The following is an 18,972-nucleotide window of genomic DNA, read 5'->3' on the forward strand; positions in this document are numbered from 1 at the left end:
AGAGAGAGATATATAGAGAAAGCTGTGAATGAGGGAGCGAGAAGGGGAACGAATAGTAAAGGAAATCCACCAGCAAAGAGACTGAAGACAGACTGAAGAAACACAGAAAGAGAAAGAGAGAGAGAAAGAAAGAATAAAAGAAGCAAAAGTACAAAGACACCAAGAATGAAACAGAGTAAAAAGGCAAGGACAGAAAGGCAGGCAGCCGAGGGAGGTGTAGAGCGAGGGCAGAGGGGGGTCTGGGAGTGGGTAGCCCGTGCCGGGTGAGATGCCACTCTGCTCTGGAGCTGATAAGAGGCTCAGCGACGCAGTGTGGGAGAGTGGCAGGAGATGGGCCTTCAAAGGCCCGCCAGCAAGGGGATAGGGGGATAGGGGGACAGTGATGGAGAAGAGAAGGAGACGGAGGAGAGGACAGTGGGGCACTGAAAAGCTCCTAAAGCATCATCAGCTAACTCCTCCGTGCTTAACATTTCCCCTTCCTAACTGTAATCCGAGAGCAGGGGGAAGGGAGGGATGGATGAACAGGGGACTGTACTGAATGAAAAAAGGCTGCTGATAGAAAGAGACTGGAAGAGAGAGGAAGAGAGAGAGAATGAATGAGTTTACGCTCATTTCTAGCTGTGTTGAATCCTTTTGTGCTCCTCCTGAATGTAAATGATGACTGTGCTTGAGTATTTTTACATTTCAGTTTATATATATATATATATATATATATATATATATATATATATATATATATATATATATATATATATATTTAACAAGCAAGGTCTAGGTTCAGCAACAGTATGTGCTCAAAAAAATGAGTATGAATGAATGCTAAATATAGACCAGGTTATTCCATTTTTTTCTTCCCTGATGAACACGGCCGTATTCCAAGATGAGAATGAATGTCAGGATTCATGGGGCTGGAATTGTGAAAGAGTGATTCAGGGAGCATGAGATCATCATTTTCACACATGGATTGTTCACCACAGAGTCCAGACCTTAACCTCATTAAGAATCTTTGGGATGTGCTGGATGGAGAAGAGCTGCTTTGTGCAGTGGTCAGACTCTACCATCATCAATGCTGCTGCAAGATCTTGTTGAAAAATTTATGCAACACTGGATTAAAATAAATCTTGTGACACTGCAGAAACTTACTGAAACAATGCCACAGTGAATGTGTGCTGCAATCAAAGACCACAAAGTGGTTCAATGACCAACTTTACAGGATGGTGAACATGGCAAATAACTGTAAAACCTGGAATCAAAATCCTTTAGTCCACTACTTTTCTTTTTAAGCTGACTGAACCAAAACCAGGCTTTCAATACATTGGAATAGACACAGCAGCGCTGCTGAAGTGTTTAAACACTTTGTCCACCCACAGTCTACTCTAAAACACACTCTATGGTCCAAGTTATAGATGTAAAGAAAAAGAAAAGAGCTCATCTGTTGCTGTACAGTTTGTTTTGGCTGGATATTTTTGGTTGGTGTACTATTCTCCAGTGTTCAAAAACTCCAGCAGCACTGCTGTATCTGATCGACTTGTACTTGCACCAGCACAACACACACTAACACACTTACAGTATCTCCACCATACCAGTATCATTGCAGTGCTGGGAATGACACACCACCCAAAGAATATCCCATTGAAGACCATTGAAAACCAAGGTAAAATTTCATTATGAATGGACCAAATGAAATACTCCAATATACTGTAACTTAGAATGAAATCTTTTTACCTGTACTTCTTTAACACAGCTGTCATTTTTAAAGGAGTTTTTATCTATTTTATCATCTTCAAAAAGTATTGGCTCATCCTTAAAAGGTTCAATATTGACCGATTGAACCTTAGAAAAAGTAAAGTATCATGTCTTCTCTACTTAGCAAAGACAGAGGTTTGGACTGAGGCCATGAACTCATTGTCCCGGCTAAGTGAAAGGGTCTTACAGGTCATGTGGAGCCCCAAGGTCATGTAGAGAGAGTTGGTGAGTGAGATGGTGTGTGTGTGTGTGTGTGTGTGTATGAGCTGTGCTCCTCAATTCCACTGAGAGCGCACTCCATTTGGTAGGGCAGTCGATTAGAAAATCGACCTCGCTCTGCTACTGAAAAGCTGATAAGGAAAGCAGGCCCACACATTCCGTCCGTTCCCCGATGGTTATGGCTATTGGCCAAGCGGCAAAGAGGTCAAGACGAGGTAGCACTGGTTTAGGAGCGATGATTTAATGATGAAACATATCAACTGATACATTAAATGCACATTAAACAACATTTGCCTTGAACTTCACAGTGGTACACACAGACCAGACCCTTTCTGTATGATCACTGCTTCATCAGTTGATCAGTACACTCTTTTATGATCAGTACGCTGCATTTATGATCAAAAAACAGGAAAATAAATAACAGCAAAACAAGCAAAACACATGGGAGTGATGATGATAATGGCTCTTTGATGAATTTAAGGAGAACCAGAACAGCAGAAGGCTTTTAAGTAGGTCTGTACAGTGACAGTGGCCGTTTGATTAATGCACCCTAATAAATGCTGTAATTAAAATGGGAAAAGAACATAAAAAGCCCCAACAACAACACATTTTAGCATTCTTTATATCTAGAACCATATCAATTTAATAAAAACCCATTTCCCCACATATAAGACAAATCATTATTGATATTAGAAAACAAACACCACCCGAATCACCTGAATACCACTTGGAAGCAGCCCTTATCATCAACATACATAAACATTTTTCCAATATAAAGCAAACCACGTAAACCCTACTACTTGTTTTCACAGCAGAGGCTCAATTAAGCTTATAAAGCCAACATGGCATTAAACAGTCCCCCTCGTAAGCAATCTGATCTGCATGCTCTTAATTAAAAGAAAGCGATCCACGCTGCATTATAATCAATCTGTTCACACTGTGAGATTGTTAAAGGGCTGATTTTAAACTACTTTAATATGCATAGCTGGAGTTTGATAAGATTCCTTTCCTTTGAAGCGCTATTTTAATCTAAAAAGGGAAATATTTAGGGAATCTTGCAAAAAAAAAAAAAAAAGATCCATAGGGCAGATATGTATTCTAAAAAAAGGTGAAACAAGGGTTAGGGATGATACGTAATACGTTATAATATAATATTTATCATAATGCATGACTAATATTCTCTGTTTTCTTATCTCTGAAGCAGAACAGTACAGTGATTATTAAAGAAACTACATGTGAGATTAAAGAGGGGACAATGCTTTACCATCTGAACTCATACAGTATGTTGTTCATCATGACGTTCATACATAATTCAGAAACTGCCTGTTTACACCAGGACACTTCATGTGATTAATATCTGGATTGTCTCCTTATAAAAAATTGCACAGATGCGGTTACACTTATACAGTCCTAATTTACCTACAGCCAGATTTTATTTTTAGTTTTTTCACGATTATGTTAGAATTTCTGGTTCATGGTATACGGGGCACTTTGATGTAGCTACTGTTGTGGACACTAATCATAAAGTAACTAGCTTACCATAGAAAAGGGCTTTCCAAAGAAGGTGCCTGCATCTTTGCTTGAACATCCCAAATCTAACCATCCAATAACATCCCCACAAATGTTCATACCTTTTTGTATTAAGCAGCAAAAAAGAAAAATGTATAAACACTGCACATTCTGCAGTGTGACTGTTTCGCATGTGTACATCGCAATTTCAATGCTAAAATTTTAAACTGCAACCCTAGTAGGATGTTTAATTTAAACATCGCCGTTTCAACCATAGATGCAGCTCCTTTTCTTTGGGAGAAGGTGGCAATAAGTTATATTCACAACACTATAATCTTTTTGTGTGTTAATGTTCATAGCACAGCAAAATCTTTAGAAGCGGACCAACTGTCACACTGTAAGTTCTACACAAAGTGAAACTTGGATAACGAGGCTGTGAGACCACTTACAGAAGTGGTTTGAGTGACTGGATTTAGTTGATCAACTTTACCAAGTTAATCTAGCAAGCTACTGTCTATAATACTCTCTTTCATGTTCAGAACAGTTCAAACTTCCGGGAATATAAACGAAGTACAGTAGGAATTAAAGGTTCACAGAGCAGAAGGTGGGAATCTCAGACCCCCGTTTCAGTGATTGGTGCAAAGAATTTGTTTGGCCAATGTTGCATTGATTCATAATTCAAAGTTAAGGAAATCTTCTGCGTTGCCTGCATTAACAGGAAAGTGGGAGGCTCAGTGCACTGAATAACATATTCTGAGTAAATTTTACTTACTTCTGCATTTGCTTTCAACTCAGTTTCAAGACGTAAATGTTAAATAGAGTAAATAAGTGAACTGAACTTCAGGCAATCCTTTCTTTTAGTGAACTTTACTTAATTTATTTTTGCTGAATCAATCCTTTCTTTTAGTAACATTTACTTAATTTCTGCATACAATATTACCTAATTACAATTACTTCATTTATACAATATTACTCATATTATAATTCATGAAATTTAAATATTTTTAGTTAAAACACACATTAAAATATTTACATTATCTCAAAAATGTAATTTGTAAACAGACCAAGTCTCACTGTTTCAACACATGAATGGCATGTAATACATTATTTTACTAAAAAGAATGTATTACATGCTGTTCATGTGTTGAGACAGTGTAATATGTGTGTTTTAACTAAAAATATCTAGATTTCAGGAATTATAATATATTATGTATCATAAATTATTTGAGTAATACTGTATAAATTAAGTAACTGTAATTAGGTAATATTGTATTACTAAAGTTACTAAAATTTACTTACTGCCTGAAGTTCAGTTCACTTATTTACTCCATGTAACATTTAAGTCTTGAAACCAAGTTGAATTTACTTAAATTTATCTCAAATTAAATTTACTTAACCTATAATATAATGGACCTATAATAATGTAGTTACATTTCTGGGGAGTTGCACGTTGGGCTATGGCGTAGGGTATGGTGTAGGCTATTCCATCTACACACAGGCTATGGCATAGGTTCAGTGCAGAAGTATAAACTGACCTTTAGTCTGCTTACTTACTGGGAGTCCCCGTAATATTTTACTTTCTATGTGGCTTGACTTCATCCTAAAAAAACACAAAGTGATCAGGTGTAAACAGGAGTCACAGATGAACCCTATGAACAAGACATGTTTTAACTATTATTGACGAAAGCGCATAATAATTCATGTTTGTAACTGGTTTAGGAATATAATCTTACTTGTAGTTTGTTTAAAGCATTGGAAGCCGAAAGCTGTGCAACACTGTAAACCTCCATTCCCTAAAGCTTCACCCACAATAAATTACCCCCACACATCTCCAATACAAAAATAACTTCAGAATACATTGACTTTATCTTCTCACAATCAAGCCAGAGGTCTTTCTGCTGCACATTCTGCTGCAAAAGCTCTGGAGGAAATTTGAGTGTTTTGCTTATTGCTTTTTTTTTTTTTTTTTTTTTAAACTTCCAATCTATTCCTCGCTCTCTCGCTCTCTTTCTCAGTCACCCCCCTTTATAACTTGCATTGTGACTTGGAATGAATTGTGCTCGTCAACATCCTTTCCATCCATCTCAACAAATACAATCTTCCATCCTTCCATCTTCTACTCCTGAACAAACCTCTCTATAATAAACCTCTCCATCACCTTCTGTCCTCCGTAGCTCCTGACCTGACACCCACTGCTCCTGAGACTTGGGTTAAGAGGTTCTGGGTCGGTTTAAAGGGTTCTGGGTCAGAAGGAGGCTGGAGCTCATGGTCTACGGGTGCGGTCCTGGTCCATGAAGGTGAAGAAGAGGCAGACAGCGGCGGTGACCAGAGTGTGCATGGCCTCGTAGAGGAGCTTCGGGGAGAAGACGCTCCAGATGAAGAGATGGTAGCGCAGCGCTGTGACCAGAACCACGTAGAACACGGCGGGGATGGAGCGCAGAAGGGCGAAGCAGTAGCTGCCGTGCCCGAGAGACACTGCGGCCCTGAGGGAATAAAGAGAGAGAGAAAGAAATAGTAAAAGAGAGTAAAAGAATGTGAGACAAAAAAAAGCTCTTTCATAAACACAATGTACGCTTATGTATTACAGCTATTATTCAGCATAGCCTGGTATCGCACTCTTTTTAAGCCCTGCAGCTCCATTTTTCCTCTATAATAAATACAATAATCATCGTGCTCCTCCAGACAATGCCTGAAGGCCTTGTTCGCTCTCAGTGGCATGCCAGCGCATGCAAAAATGTGACCATGACAATTCACTGTGTCCCAGTGCTCCACAAAACACCCGTCTCCATTCCTGACACGCACCGGACTGTATGTACTTTCTGAACCTAACTCAAAATATTTAGACCACTTGTGAAGAAAAAAATTAGCAAATAACACTACTGATTCCATTACAGTAAAGCAAAACAGGGTTTAGCATGTACAGTACCAATCAAACATCTGGACACATCTAATTAATCATATCTATTTTTCAATATTTATATATTGTAAGTAGGGCTGTATGATATATCGTTTAAGCATGGTCATCACGATGGTCACATTGCAGGATGTGCAATGTCACTTGAGGCAATTAAATCAAACTTCTTGGCACAAGAAGTTGATACACAGTGCTGTCTCTGTGTCTGTGTCAGTGACCGGCTGCTGCTGCCTGAGAAGCATGAGGGGAGGGGGAACCTCCATCCACATGATTGGGTACGTGCTTGTAAACGCTTGTGTTGAAAGCTGTGCACCTCAGTACAGCACAGTTTTGCAGGGCAGATATTTCCAGTTACAGCTGAATTCATGCTTTTAATACCAGAAAAACACATTTATTTACCTTTTAAAAAGCCATTTAAATGCCTGATTAAAGGGCCGATTACTGTTGTTTTGCTGTTTTCCTCAGGTTTTGAGTGCTTAGCGCTGACTCTCAATCGATTCAGACGCGAGACAGGCGCGGGAGAGGGCGGGGCTGGTGACATTATGGGCCCTGCATTGTTTAATATTGCGATATATATTGTTAAAAAAAAAGAACATTTGCAATGTAAATTTTTTCCAATATCGTGCAGCCCTAAGTTATTTCTCTCTGCTTATTGATCAGACCTGTATTGGGTGGAAGTAAGAAAGTAAATACAGAAAGAAAGTCATGTTGTTCTGGGTTAGTGTACACTGGTGTGTAATTTGGTAGATTACATCTGATATTTGGGTCAGGCTGAGGTTGTAATATATTCTCACTACAAACAAACCATTCAAAAGTGTAATTCCATTATTCATATTCTATATATTGTAAATTAATATTGAAGACATCAAAACAATGAAGGAACATATTTATATGCACTTCATATAAATTGATATTAAATTACATTGATAATAAGGACATTGATGGTGGCTCTCATTTTCAATGTAGCTGAGCATTTACAATAGAGAGATTGAAATAAAAATATTAAATCACCTTAGTCAATATCAACAAAGGTAAATAAGCATGGTAAAAACTAAGAAAAAGCATTACAATAAGTCTAATATAAGTCTAAACTTAAGATTTATTTAATATGAAAAAGGTAAAATAAGGCAGAATAAAATAAATAAAATACATACTGTAGATCTAATAGGAAAACACACCAATAACTTAAAAAACAAACACCTTACTATAAAATAAATAAAAAAAAATAATAAAATAAAGCTATAAAAAATAAATAAAGCTATAAAAAATTAAAATAATAATAAAGAATTAAAACCAAGCTCTTTTTATTTGACTATTGACTAAATTAATTAAAATAAAAAAGTAAAAAAAAAGATAATAAGAATAAGAGCAGGTTAATAACAAAAAAAAAATAACCATTAAAATAACTATAATAATATTTTTTTTTTTCCTGTAACGAATTCCATCTCTGACATAACCACTACAGTGTGTCTGATAATGAACATTATGTAGATATTAAAGACTATTTATAGATATTAAAGTAATAACATAAAGTGATATCTGTTGGCATATGACTTGAGATGCATATGAGTAAAGAGCAGTAGATGGAGTCCAGTGGATTAAGGGAACTGGCATAGGCATATTTATGAATCACCACAGTCCAGACAGTGAAGCTGTCTCAACAATTTATTTTCTTGCTGTTTTGTGTTAAACTAAACTTTTTGAATGTATATTTTAAATCATAAAGCTGTGTTGTGCAGAGGTAGGGTTGGTATACTGCTCTAAACTATATATCTATACTATATCATCAGGTGTGATGACACAAAACAAACTGTTAGAGCTCTTACAGTTAGAATCTCTTACAGTGAAATCTGTGCTAGAGGTAAGCAATACCATATGGCCCAGGATTCGCCCTTGAAGCACTAAAAAAGAGATTGAAGCATTTTTGTTTTTATCAGCTGCAGCATATGCACTGGTTTTATTTGTAAAATGGTTTTAGCAGTCTCACCTCGTAAACTTCAGTTTATGTGCACAGTTAACGGTCTTATTACTGGAAATGCTTCTGATGGTAATAATTTAGGAGGACCCTGACACCTGTAAAACTGCAGTTTATGAACACAGTCTGCTACCTGAAATAGACTTGAAAGGCTTGTTAATACTAATATTTTAATAGGATATCAGAACAACCTTCTCTCTGCTGTACTGATCATATAGCGCAAGTCTTTCAAAGGTGAAAAGAGTATGTTCGAAGTTTATTCAAACACACCAAAGATAAACTCATTATGGTAATTTTTTTATTCTTAAAATAATAAATATTTACAGCTCTGGAAAAATAAGACACCCCTGGAATCACAAGCCATCAAACCACCAAGCTGAACTGCTTGAATTCTTGCACCAGGAGTGGTTTAAAGTTATCCAAAAGCAGTGTGTAAGACTGGTGGAGGAGAACATGCCAAGATGCACCAAAACTGTGATTAAAAACCACCAGGGTTATTCCACCAAATATTAATTTCTGAAAAACGTTATGAATATGAAATTGTTTTCTTTCCATTATTTAAGGTCTGAAAGCTCTGCATCTTTTTTTGTTATTTCAGACATTTCTCATTTTCTGCAAATAAATGCTCTAAATGACAACAATGTTCATTTTACTCAAACATATACCTATAAATAGCAAAATCAAGGAAACTGATTCAGAAACTGAAGAGCTCTCTTAATTTCTTTCCAGAGCTGTATTATTTGAAAAAATTATAATATCATATAAATGTCTCTGTGTAATAAAACTGGGTATAGAAAAGGGTTTGATATTTCATCTAGAGGCTGAGAAATATTGTTAGGAACAAAAGCCACACAATCATTAGTAATGAATTCCTTTCATGAGTTAATTCATTTTTTCTTTAACACTTTGAACTAAACTAAAATCAACTTAGAAATAAAATATGTACACATGACTAAATCTGTAAAGAGGCACATAAGACCATTTAACTGTATATTTTGGTTTGATTTATCTAATAAATAATAAAGCTGTGTTTTCTCAATTGTTGCCACAGGGCAACATTATAAAATGAGACTATTGTTAGAACCTTTTTAAGAAAATCTGATGCAATGCTGATGCAGTGTTTCTCAAATTTTATGATTGGTTTAATTTAAAGTTTCTGTATTTTTACCTGCATGTACAAATTATAAAGGGAATCACTTAAAACCAGAATCACTGTAACTGAAATAAAAAAAGTGCAATTGTGAAAACACACTCAAACCTACATGCAACGCACATTTCACTGCTCAGATATTTGCCAATTATAATCTGCTGAGCAGCACACTGATGGAAGGCCACGGTTCACCCTTGCTCAAACCATTGCCGTGGTTTTGGAGGCCACAGATTGATTTTCTTTAGAAACTGGCGATTGCCCTTCAGCTTTGGAACGTGTCACAAGGCCAGGAATTCAACACTACAGAGTATTAAAACAACAACAAAAAACTGTAGTGCAGAAATGCACCCACAGGCTAGCTCAGAGCGTAGAATGTTAGAGTTAGAAATTCTAATGTGCAGCCGCAAAAAAAAAAAAAAATATATATATATATATATATATATATATTTAAAAGTACTTAATTCATACAGGCATCCAAAAATGTTATATCAATGTACTGTATTATTACTGTTAAAAAAGATCCTGTCATCTCCAGTTTACCATTTTCAGTTTCACCATTACCTGACCAGAATGTAACTGCTCTTTAAAAGAGTGTAATTTAATTTTTTATGCTTTTCTAATATCATTATACACTGACATACGATATATGTGATGGGATAGGAACTAGTATCGTATTCCATGAATTTTGCCATGTCCCATGGAACCTAAAGAACACCGCATTGATTAGATTTCTGCTAGAGTCGCTTGTCATGCATTGATGCTAATGAAGAATTAGGTTAGACTTAATGAGAGTGATATATAAACTGATATATGTTTCTATAATAATAAGTCATTGGATAGAAACTAGTATCAGAACAAGTATCTGATATTCCATGACTTTTTTTTCCATGTCCCATAGATGCTCAAGAATGTTGTAAAATGCAACATCCCTTCTATCTGGCTCTCACGTACAAGACAGCACCTCACAATGAATACACATGAGAACATTCTTCTTAATTTGTTTACATACTGCTATCCCATGACTTTTGGTATGTGAGTGTATCAGTGTATCAGCATACAATTTTCTTAAAATGACAAGAATATTGTGTATTGCCTTACAAACAGTTATCATACATTTACATTTAAGGCATTTAGCTGACGTTCTTATCCAGAGCGGCTTACAATGTTATTCTTATTACAGAGTTGGACCAATGTAGTGTTAGGAATCTTGTCCATGGACTCTTATTGGTGTAGCCCAGCTTAGTTACCCAGACCTGGAATTGAACCCCAGTCTCCTACATGGTAGCTCACTGGCAGGGGTTGGTAGCATAGTTACCCAGACCTGGAATTGAACCACAGTCTCCCACATGGTAGCTCACTGGCAGGTGGTGGTAGCATAGTTACCCAGACCTGGAATAGAACCCCAGTCTCCTACATGGTAGCTCACTGGCAGGTGGTGGTAGCATAGTTACCCAGGCCTGGAATTGAACCCCAGTCTTCTACATGGTAGCTCACTGGCAGGGGGTGGTAGCATAGTTACCCAGACCTGGAATTGAACCCCAGTCTTCAACATGGTAGCTCACTGGCAGGGGTTTGTAACATAGTTACCCAGACCTGGAACTGAACCCCAGTCTTACACATGGTAGCTCACTGGCAGGTGGTGGTACCATAGTTACCCAGACCTGGAATTGAACCCCAGTCCTCTACATGGTAGCTCACTGGCAGGGGTTGGTAGCATAGTTACCCAGGCCTGGAACTGAACCACAGTCTCCCACATGGTAGCTCACTGGCAGGGGGTGGTAGCATAGTTATCCAGACCTGGAATTGAACCCCAGTCTCCTACATGGTAGCTCACTGGCAGGTGGTGGTATTATCCACTGCACCACACCAACCGGACAATAACAGGACTACACTGTAAAACAATGTTTTATAACATCTCAACATCTCAGAACCACATGCCTACCAACATATTCAAATCAGAGAAGGTCAAAACACAACTATATGCCGATACATATATATTTTTTTCCTTTTTTCTTTATTCTCACTGATCTGCTCCCCTGCTGACTGGCTGGTCTGGAAGCTAAGCACTATATCAGAATTCTCAGAGTCTCTTCTATTTTACATCACTCTGCTTTTTGACTGGCAGCAGGCGGATGTAGGATGTTACAGCTCCTAATTAGCCCATTGCCAATCCTTCAAGGCTGCTAGTTCACAGAGCGGAGTTGCTTGCCTGTACTGTTGCATTTGAATATCTGCCATCAACACCCTACAGCACTGCCTGCAACGATTTGCCTCAAACTCTCTGAAACGTTCCAGACTGAATTCTCTTAGCACCCTGCAAGCTTTTCTTCACACCCCTCCTTTCTTTCCAGACCCTCTCCCAGCTACGGAGGCATTAGCAATTCAATCTCCAGCTCCTCCAACAGAAGCAGGGGTGTCGGATTGATCCCAGCCCTCAGTATCCGTAACCCAGCACACCTGTCGGATTCTGAACTGGGAACAGTCGCCTAACGAAGAGCTAATTCTGAAACCTCAGCATATCCCTGCACCTCCATCCCGGCGGTCAGTGGAAACTCAGCTCTCAGAGGGAGGAGGGGTCAGGGCGTCCTCTCCCGGGTTCCGGAAAAGCATGTATTGATCAAAGGCAATTTCCTGGATTTGGTGTGTGTGCGTGTGCGTGTCTATGTGTGTGTGTGTAGTAAGGATGCTGATGGATAGAACACAAGCATTATTAATGGGCGGCTGTGTGTGAGACTACTTAAGCCCGTAATTTATCTTGTGTGAGAGAGAGGATGCACTTTGTGGAGTTGTTTTAGAGTGTGGAGGGAGGGAACGGGGTGGGAAGGGGAGGATGTGATGTGAACTGTGATGTGAACTAAGACTATAGGTTCTGTCTTGTCACTGCAGGAAGAAGCAACTTTTTCAAGAATTTTTCAACAAGTTTTCTAACAGCGGAAAATAAGAAATTCTAAACAGAACAAAAAAAAAAGAAAAGAAAATATTTGAATATCGCACATGTTTTGTGGGTTACCATCTGTCTGTGATTTATTCCTGACAATATTGTAGAAATGTATTGGTTTCTAAAAGGATGGCACTCAATAACGCACAGTCTTGTGCAAATTATGTTGCAGAAACATTACAACTGAAGGTATAAAAAACTCTATATTTCTCATATATACAGTTAGGTATTTAGTATTCACATATCTATCATGCTATGTTTTTGAGTTATTATATTGAGATATGTGTTTTTAATCATATCGGCCAGCCCTAATCAGAGATTCTGAAGCGTTTTACAGCTTAACATGGATAATATTGCCTACTTTGATGGAAAGTCTTTGATGTAAGTCATTTATTTAACAAAGAAATAGATAAATCATAGCCAGATGTTGTTGGTACGGTGTACTGAGGAGGGCAACACAGTGGATCAACACCAGCAGATGACGTGACTCTCCAAACTATCACTGACCATCAGTAAATTTTGCATTTTATTTGAAAATCAAGGGAGCAGAGTCTGTAGGAAGAGTGGAGAGACTGCAAAAAGTACCAATTGGTCTTATATAATATTCTTATTTTCTGAGGCACTGACTTTTGGGTTTAAAGCCATAATCATCAACAAATTGAAATAAAGTGATTTTCAATGATATTACACCTGTATTTAACATTCCTTGATTCTCAGTGTCATGTCTGTACAGAAAATACACCCTAGAAGACATTACCACCCACAGTGGACAGCACAGTGTCCATGCAAACAGACCTCCTGCAGGTCAGTGCAACATTCTGTAGCGTCTATGGCACATGGTAAACATCATGGAATATGATATCTGTTCTGATATTATTCCTTTTCAATGACTTACAGTATAAATATGGATACATGTATCAATTAACATACATAATCTCAATACATAATTAAGTATTGATTAGCATTAATGCAGGGAAAAATAATTAGAAAAAGACAAAATGGGAACAACTGGTTCATCAAAGTGCTCTGGAATCATGAATTATATCAACTAAAGTGCACACACAGATACCTCACTGCACAATATCATCATCAACGTATAATACACACCAGCACTTTTAATGTTTCTTTAAAAAAAAAGTGGTAATAAATTGGCCAATCAAAGCTCTGGACAGAAGTTTTAATGAACTGATCAATAAAATGTAAGCAGACAGGATGTAAAAACCCACTGATCAGCTCATGCTCAGGGGTGTGAGATCTCCCAGCGAGAGACTAGCAACAAGAAGTGCAACACATAATGATCAAAACACTTTTCAAACGCTTCAGATGCCGGTCTGGCCGAACACACTCCAGCGTAATTAAATTTTGATAAGAATCTCCAGACATGCAGTCAGACATCCTCACCCTCTACACTCGCCCAGATTTGCATACATTTCTATTTTTAAACCACCGCAAACACTGATGTTTGTCCCCACCGATGATTCAGAGCGTTCAGATCTCACAGCGTTATCATTACCCATATTCCAATCCCGCATTCATCACACCAACCCCAGCAATCTGTGTATTACTGGTCTGTGGTGACACATCATTTTCATGTTGGAGTAATTAGCATGAAAAATAGTGCATGATTGATTAGATTAATATCTCATAATGAGGTAATAGCCCACAATTAAGCAGCGGTGATGCATGCAAGAGCAAATCACTCAGCGAGGGACAGCTAATGGTATGATGAGCAAATTTTAGCATAGAGTTGATTTGTGTTATTAGGAGACAGAAAAAAAAAAAAAAACTAGGGCAACATTTACAGATATACACCATCCAGCCACTTCATTACAACCATCTCCTTCATTCAACTCTTCACTGTCCTTTTTTGAACTTGATTTACTATATAGGAGCAGTTTGTAGTGATTTAATTACAGACTGTAGTGCTGTATATGTTTCTCTGCATACTGTATTATTGTCCTCATTTCACCCTGTTCTTTAAAAGTCAGGACCCCACAGGAGAGACCACCATATAGAAGCTATTATTGAGACACAGCTGTGCTGCTGGAGTTTCTAAATGCCCCTCTATCTGGTCTATTGTCTGCCTCTCCCTTCTCTGTCTGCTGCGTCTCCCCCTCTGGTCTGCTGCCTTTAACCCTCTGTCTGCTGCGTCTCCCCCTCTGGTCTGCTGCCTTTAACCCTCTGTCTGCTGCGTCTCCCCCTCTGGTCTGCTGCCTCTCCCCCACTGGTCTGCTGCCTCTTCTCCTCTGGTCTGCTGCCTCTCCCCTGCTGTATGATGCCTCTCCCCCTCTGTCTGCTGCCTCTCCTCCTCTGTTTCCGGGCATTTCCTCTCTATCTGCTGCCTCTCCTCCTCTATCTGCTGCCTCTCCTCCTCTGTCTGCTGCCTCTCCTCCTCTGTCTGCTGCCTCTCCTCCTCAGTCTGCTGCCTTTCCTTCTCTGTCTGCTGCCTCTCCACGCCTGTCTGCTACCTCTCCCTCTCTGTTTTCGGACATTTCCTCTCTATTTGCTGCCTGTCCTCCTCTTTCTGCTGCTTTTCCTTCTCTGTCTGCTGACTCTCCCCTGCTGTCTGCTGCCTCTCCTCCTCTGTCTGCTGCCTCTCTCCCTCTGGTCTGCTGCCTCTACCCCCCTGGTCTGCTGCCTCTCCCCCTCTGTCTGCTGCCTCTCCCACTGTCTGCTGCCTCAGGCTTTAGTCTGCTGCCTCTCCCCCTCTGTCTGCTGCCTCTTGTTCTCTGTCTGCTGCCTCCTCTCTGTCTGCTGCTTCTCCTCCTCTGTTTCCAGACATTTCCTCTCTATCTGCTGCCTCTCCTCCTCCGTTTCCAAACATTTCCTCTCTATCTGTTGCCTCTGGAAATTTCTGAAAATGTCCTAAAATTATAAAAACGTCTGTTGTACAAAAACCATACAATGTATAGTACAGTAGAGTTTCTAAAATGCTTCTAAATTCCGTGTTTCCACGTCAAAAGCTGTAGGAGGAGTAGCATTTAAAAAATGTGAATAAAATAATATTGAGAAGATTATGAAGAAAAGTATGTTGGCTTTTGCAAGCCAACTTAACAGCAGCCTAGCAGAAGGTTGAAGCTGTGCAGCTATTATGTCTTTCCTTCTTTAAGTTTCTTTTCCTGCAGTTGACAACCATCTCAGTCTTGAAAATCACATTTTAACTTAAAATACTAATTCATATCTAACCTTAAAATTACAATGATATCTGTTATTAGAATTCTTCTTAAAAACTTCTTAAACTCAGTATATGTCTTTGAACCTTAGTATATATAGATAAAAGACTTTGTGTTTGTGTGTCTTCTAGGCTGACTGGTGACAAATCTGAGTCTTTAATGAGGCAAACAGTTCGAGTCTTACCAGGCTGTATAATGTCTTGCCATCAATCATTTGCAGAGCTTTAATATGATTGGTTACACAGAGCACACAGCACAGGGCGCACAGAGTGAGAGTTACAGAAAGAGGAACACAGTATTCCAGAACAAGGCCAGGGACTGAGAGAGAGAGAGAGTAAGAGAGGGTAAGTTATAATTTGTCTGTTCCACCTCATTCACTACATGGCACCTCACAATTGAACGTTTGTGTGATTCAGGTTTCTTTACAGCTTTAAAAGAAATGGTTTCTGGCTGCATTCATTTGATCACATTCATTTGATCTCTTTCTCACACTGGTTACCATTTAAATTCCATATTAATTATAAAATACTTCGTCAATAGTTGCAGTAATATTAAAATTAAGCTTAAATTCTTATCAGAACACAATTCTCCACATAAATATGCAACAAATCCCAGGTACAGTGAAAAGTCAAACTGTTCAATAATTAAATCCACATCGCTGGAATGCGTGCTGGTCTAATTAGCAGACAGGTTTTGCTCATCTCCCACAAGCTGTATTTACTGTTTACTGTTTTAAAGACAGCTAACGATAAATAGATTTATTCATTAAGCATTACTTATCACTAAGCCTTCCCCGTGACTCAGTAATCTCTCTCAGGTGTGTTTGTAAAGGTCTGGATTAAAGGACTAACAGCACGGCGTGTCTGCAGGGAAGGCGTACCTGTCACTGCTGCTACCGCCGTTCTCTTTCTTTACACCTGGATGTGTTGAGTCATATTTCTATTGCATGTCGTCGCTTTATAAACAAAATGTTGTGGTTCCAGTATGGTTATTATATAGCAGAGGGAAAATCCTAATTACTTTTAATTGGAAATCAATGTGAAATGTTTTATTCAAGATCAATTTCTCAATGTTGATAAAGCTAACAACTTTGAATTAGAACAACCTTCGGACTCAAAATATGTCAAACTATGAAAAATGGTCAAAACTTAAGGCACAAATTGAGGTTTTTGTTTTGTCAGTAGCAGTATGGATGATTAAGTATGTGTGTGTTTGGGATGGCTTTACTATATCAGCTAGTTAATCTAATATACTAGGTGCCCAAGGACATAGTGTGCACCTAGAACACTGTCAAAACATTTAATCGGTGATTACCTATTGCCTTTCAGTGTGATTGGTCAATAGTTGGATGTTGTGCGTAAATTCTATAAAGTATGTGAGTTTCCTTTTAAGATGAACAAACTTTACTTTTTTTGTATTCAGTCACCTGCCTTTGTAAGTGCTGTTTGCTGATACTTACTGTAAGTGCTGAGTGATGTTCTCTCCAGAGGAATATCTGGTTAGCAGTGCTAAAAAGTCTTTATTTTCTATATAGCCTGCACATATGTTATAAACATGTAGTTGATTAAAAAAAAGTGTCATTACTACTATTAGCAGATTATAAGATAAGGTGATAGAAGTACATAAATCGAGTAGCCACTACCTTTTCAGTGTTTTATACTGAGATTTTAATAATTTTATTGTTTTATTTTTTATCTTATTGAATCGGCCATTCTTTTTTTAAATCTTTTTAACAGGCTTCCTGTAGATAGATAGATAGATAGATAGATAGATAGATAGATAGGTAGGCAGGTATTTTTTTAAATCTTTTTAACAGTTAACAGGCTTCCTGTAGATAGATAGATAGATAGATAGATAGATAGATAGATAGATAGATAGATAGATAGATAGGTAGGTCGGTAGGTAGGTCGGTAGGTAGGTAGGTAGGTAGGTAGGTAGGTAGGTAGGTAGGTAGGTAGGTAGGTAGGTAGGTAGGTAGGTAGGTAGGTAGGTAGGTAGGTAGGTAGGTAGGTAGGTAGGTAGGTAGGTAGGTAGGTAGGTAGGTAGGTAGGTAGGTAGGTAGGTAGGTAGGTAGGTAGGTAGGTAGGTAGGTAGGTAGGTAGGTAGGTAGGTAGGTAGGTAGGTAGGTAGGTAGGTAGGTAGGTAGGTAGGTAGGTAGGTAGGTAGGTAGGTAGGTAGGTAGGTAGGTAGGTAGGTAGGTAGGTAGGTAGGTAGGTAGGTAGGTAGGTAGGTAGGTAGGTAGGTAGGTAGGTAGGTAGGTAGGTAGGTAGGTAGGTAGGTAGGTAGGTAGGTAGGTAGGTAGGTAGGTAGGTAGGTAGGTAGGTAGGTAGGTAGGTAGGTAGGTAGGTAGGTAGGTAGGTAGGTAGGTAGGTAGGTAGGTAGGTAGGTAGGTAGGTAGGTAGGTAGGTAGGTAGGTAGGTAGGTAGGTAGGTAGGTAGGTAGGTAGGTAGGTAGGTAGGTAGGTAGGTAGGTAGGTAGGTAGGTAGGTAGGTAGGTAGGTAGGTAGGTAGGTAGGTAGGTAGGTAGGTAGGTAGGTAGGTAGGTAGGTAGGTAGGTAGGTAGGTAGGTAGGTAGGTAGGTAGGTAGGTAGGTAGGTAGGTAGGTAGGTAGGTAGGTAGGTAGGTAGGTAGGTAGGTAGGTAGGTAGGTAGGTAGGTAGGTAGGTAGGTAGGTAGGTAGGTAGGTAGGTAGGTAGGTAGGTAGGTAGGTAGGTAGGTAGGTAGGTAGGTAGGTAGGTAGGTAGGTAGGTAGGTAGGTAGGTAGGTAGGTAGGTAGGTAGGTAGGTAGGTAGGTAGGTAGGTAGGTAGGTAGGTAGGTAGGTAGGTAGGTAGGTAGGTAGGTAGGTAGGTAGGTAGGTAGGTAGGTAGGTAGGTAGGTAGGTAGGTAGGTAGGTAGGTAGGTAGGTAGGTAGGTAGGTAGGTAGGTAGGTAGGTAGGTAGGTAGGTAGGTAGGTAGGTAGGTAGGTAGGTAGGTAGGTAGGTAGGTAGGTAGGTAGGTAGGTAGGTAGGTAGGTAGGTAGGTAGGTAGGTAGGTAGGTAGGTAGGTAGGTAGGTAGAAAAATATAAAATATAAAGATATAATATACATATAAATACAATCAAATAAAAAATAGAATGTACAATGTAAAAGTACAGTCTTTAGTGTGTGTGTAATGTAGAATGGAGGTAGTGCAGTTGACAATGGTAGTGCAATAGACAGTGAACACCAGTTGATGTGCATAAAGTGAGGATAACTTCAAATGAACCACTTCAGTTTCTGAATCAGATTCACTGATTGTGTTATTTATAGGTTTATGTCTAGGTAAAATGAACAATTCCCAAATTCCAAATAAAAATATTGTCATTTAGAG

At 38.8% G+C, this 18,972-nt stretch overlaps 1 protein-coding gene across 2 annotated transcripts in view; it reads right to left on the reverse strand.

Moving 5' to 3' along the window:
* Nucleotides 1-2,190: 2,190 nt before the first annotated feature.
* pigg (phosphatidylinositol glycan anchor biosynthesis class G) overlaps nt 2,191-18,972 on the reverse strand; it is a 192,483-nt gene continuing 175,701 nt past the window's right edge. For both annotated transcript variants that reach the window (XM_022683537.2, XM_049484391.1), the window contains one exon: nt 2,191-5,957. In XM_022683537.2, coding sequence (XP_022539258.2) covers nt 5,738-5,957 — 220 coding nt within the window. In that variant the 3' untranslated portion in view covers nt 2,191-5,737. The remainder of the gene's footprint in view (nt 5,958-18,972) is intronic.

Source organism: Astyanax mexicanus, chromosome 10 (assembly GCF_023375975.1).
Source record: "Astyanax mexicanus isolate ESR-SI-001 chromosome 10, AstMex3_surface, whole genome shotgun sequence".
Lineage (NCBI taxonomy): Eukaryota > Metazoa > Chordata > Actinopteri > Characiformes > Acestrorhamphidae > Astyanax > Astyanax mexicanus.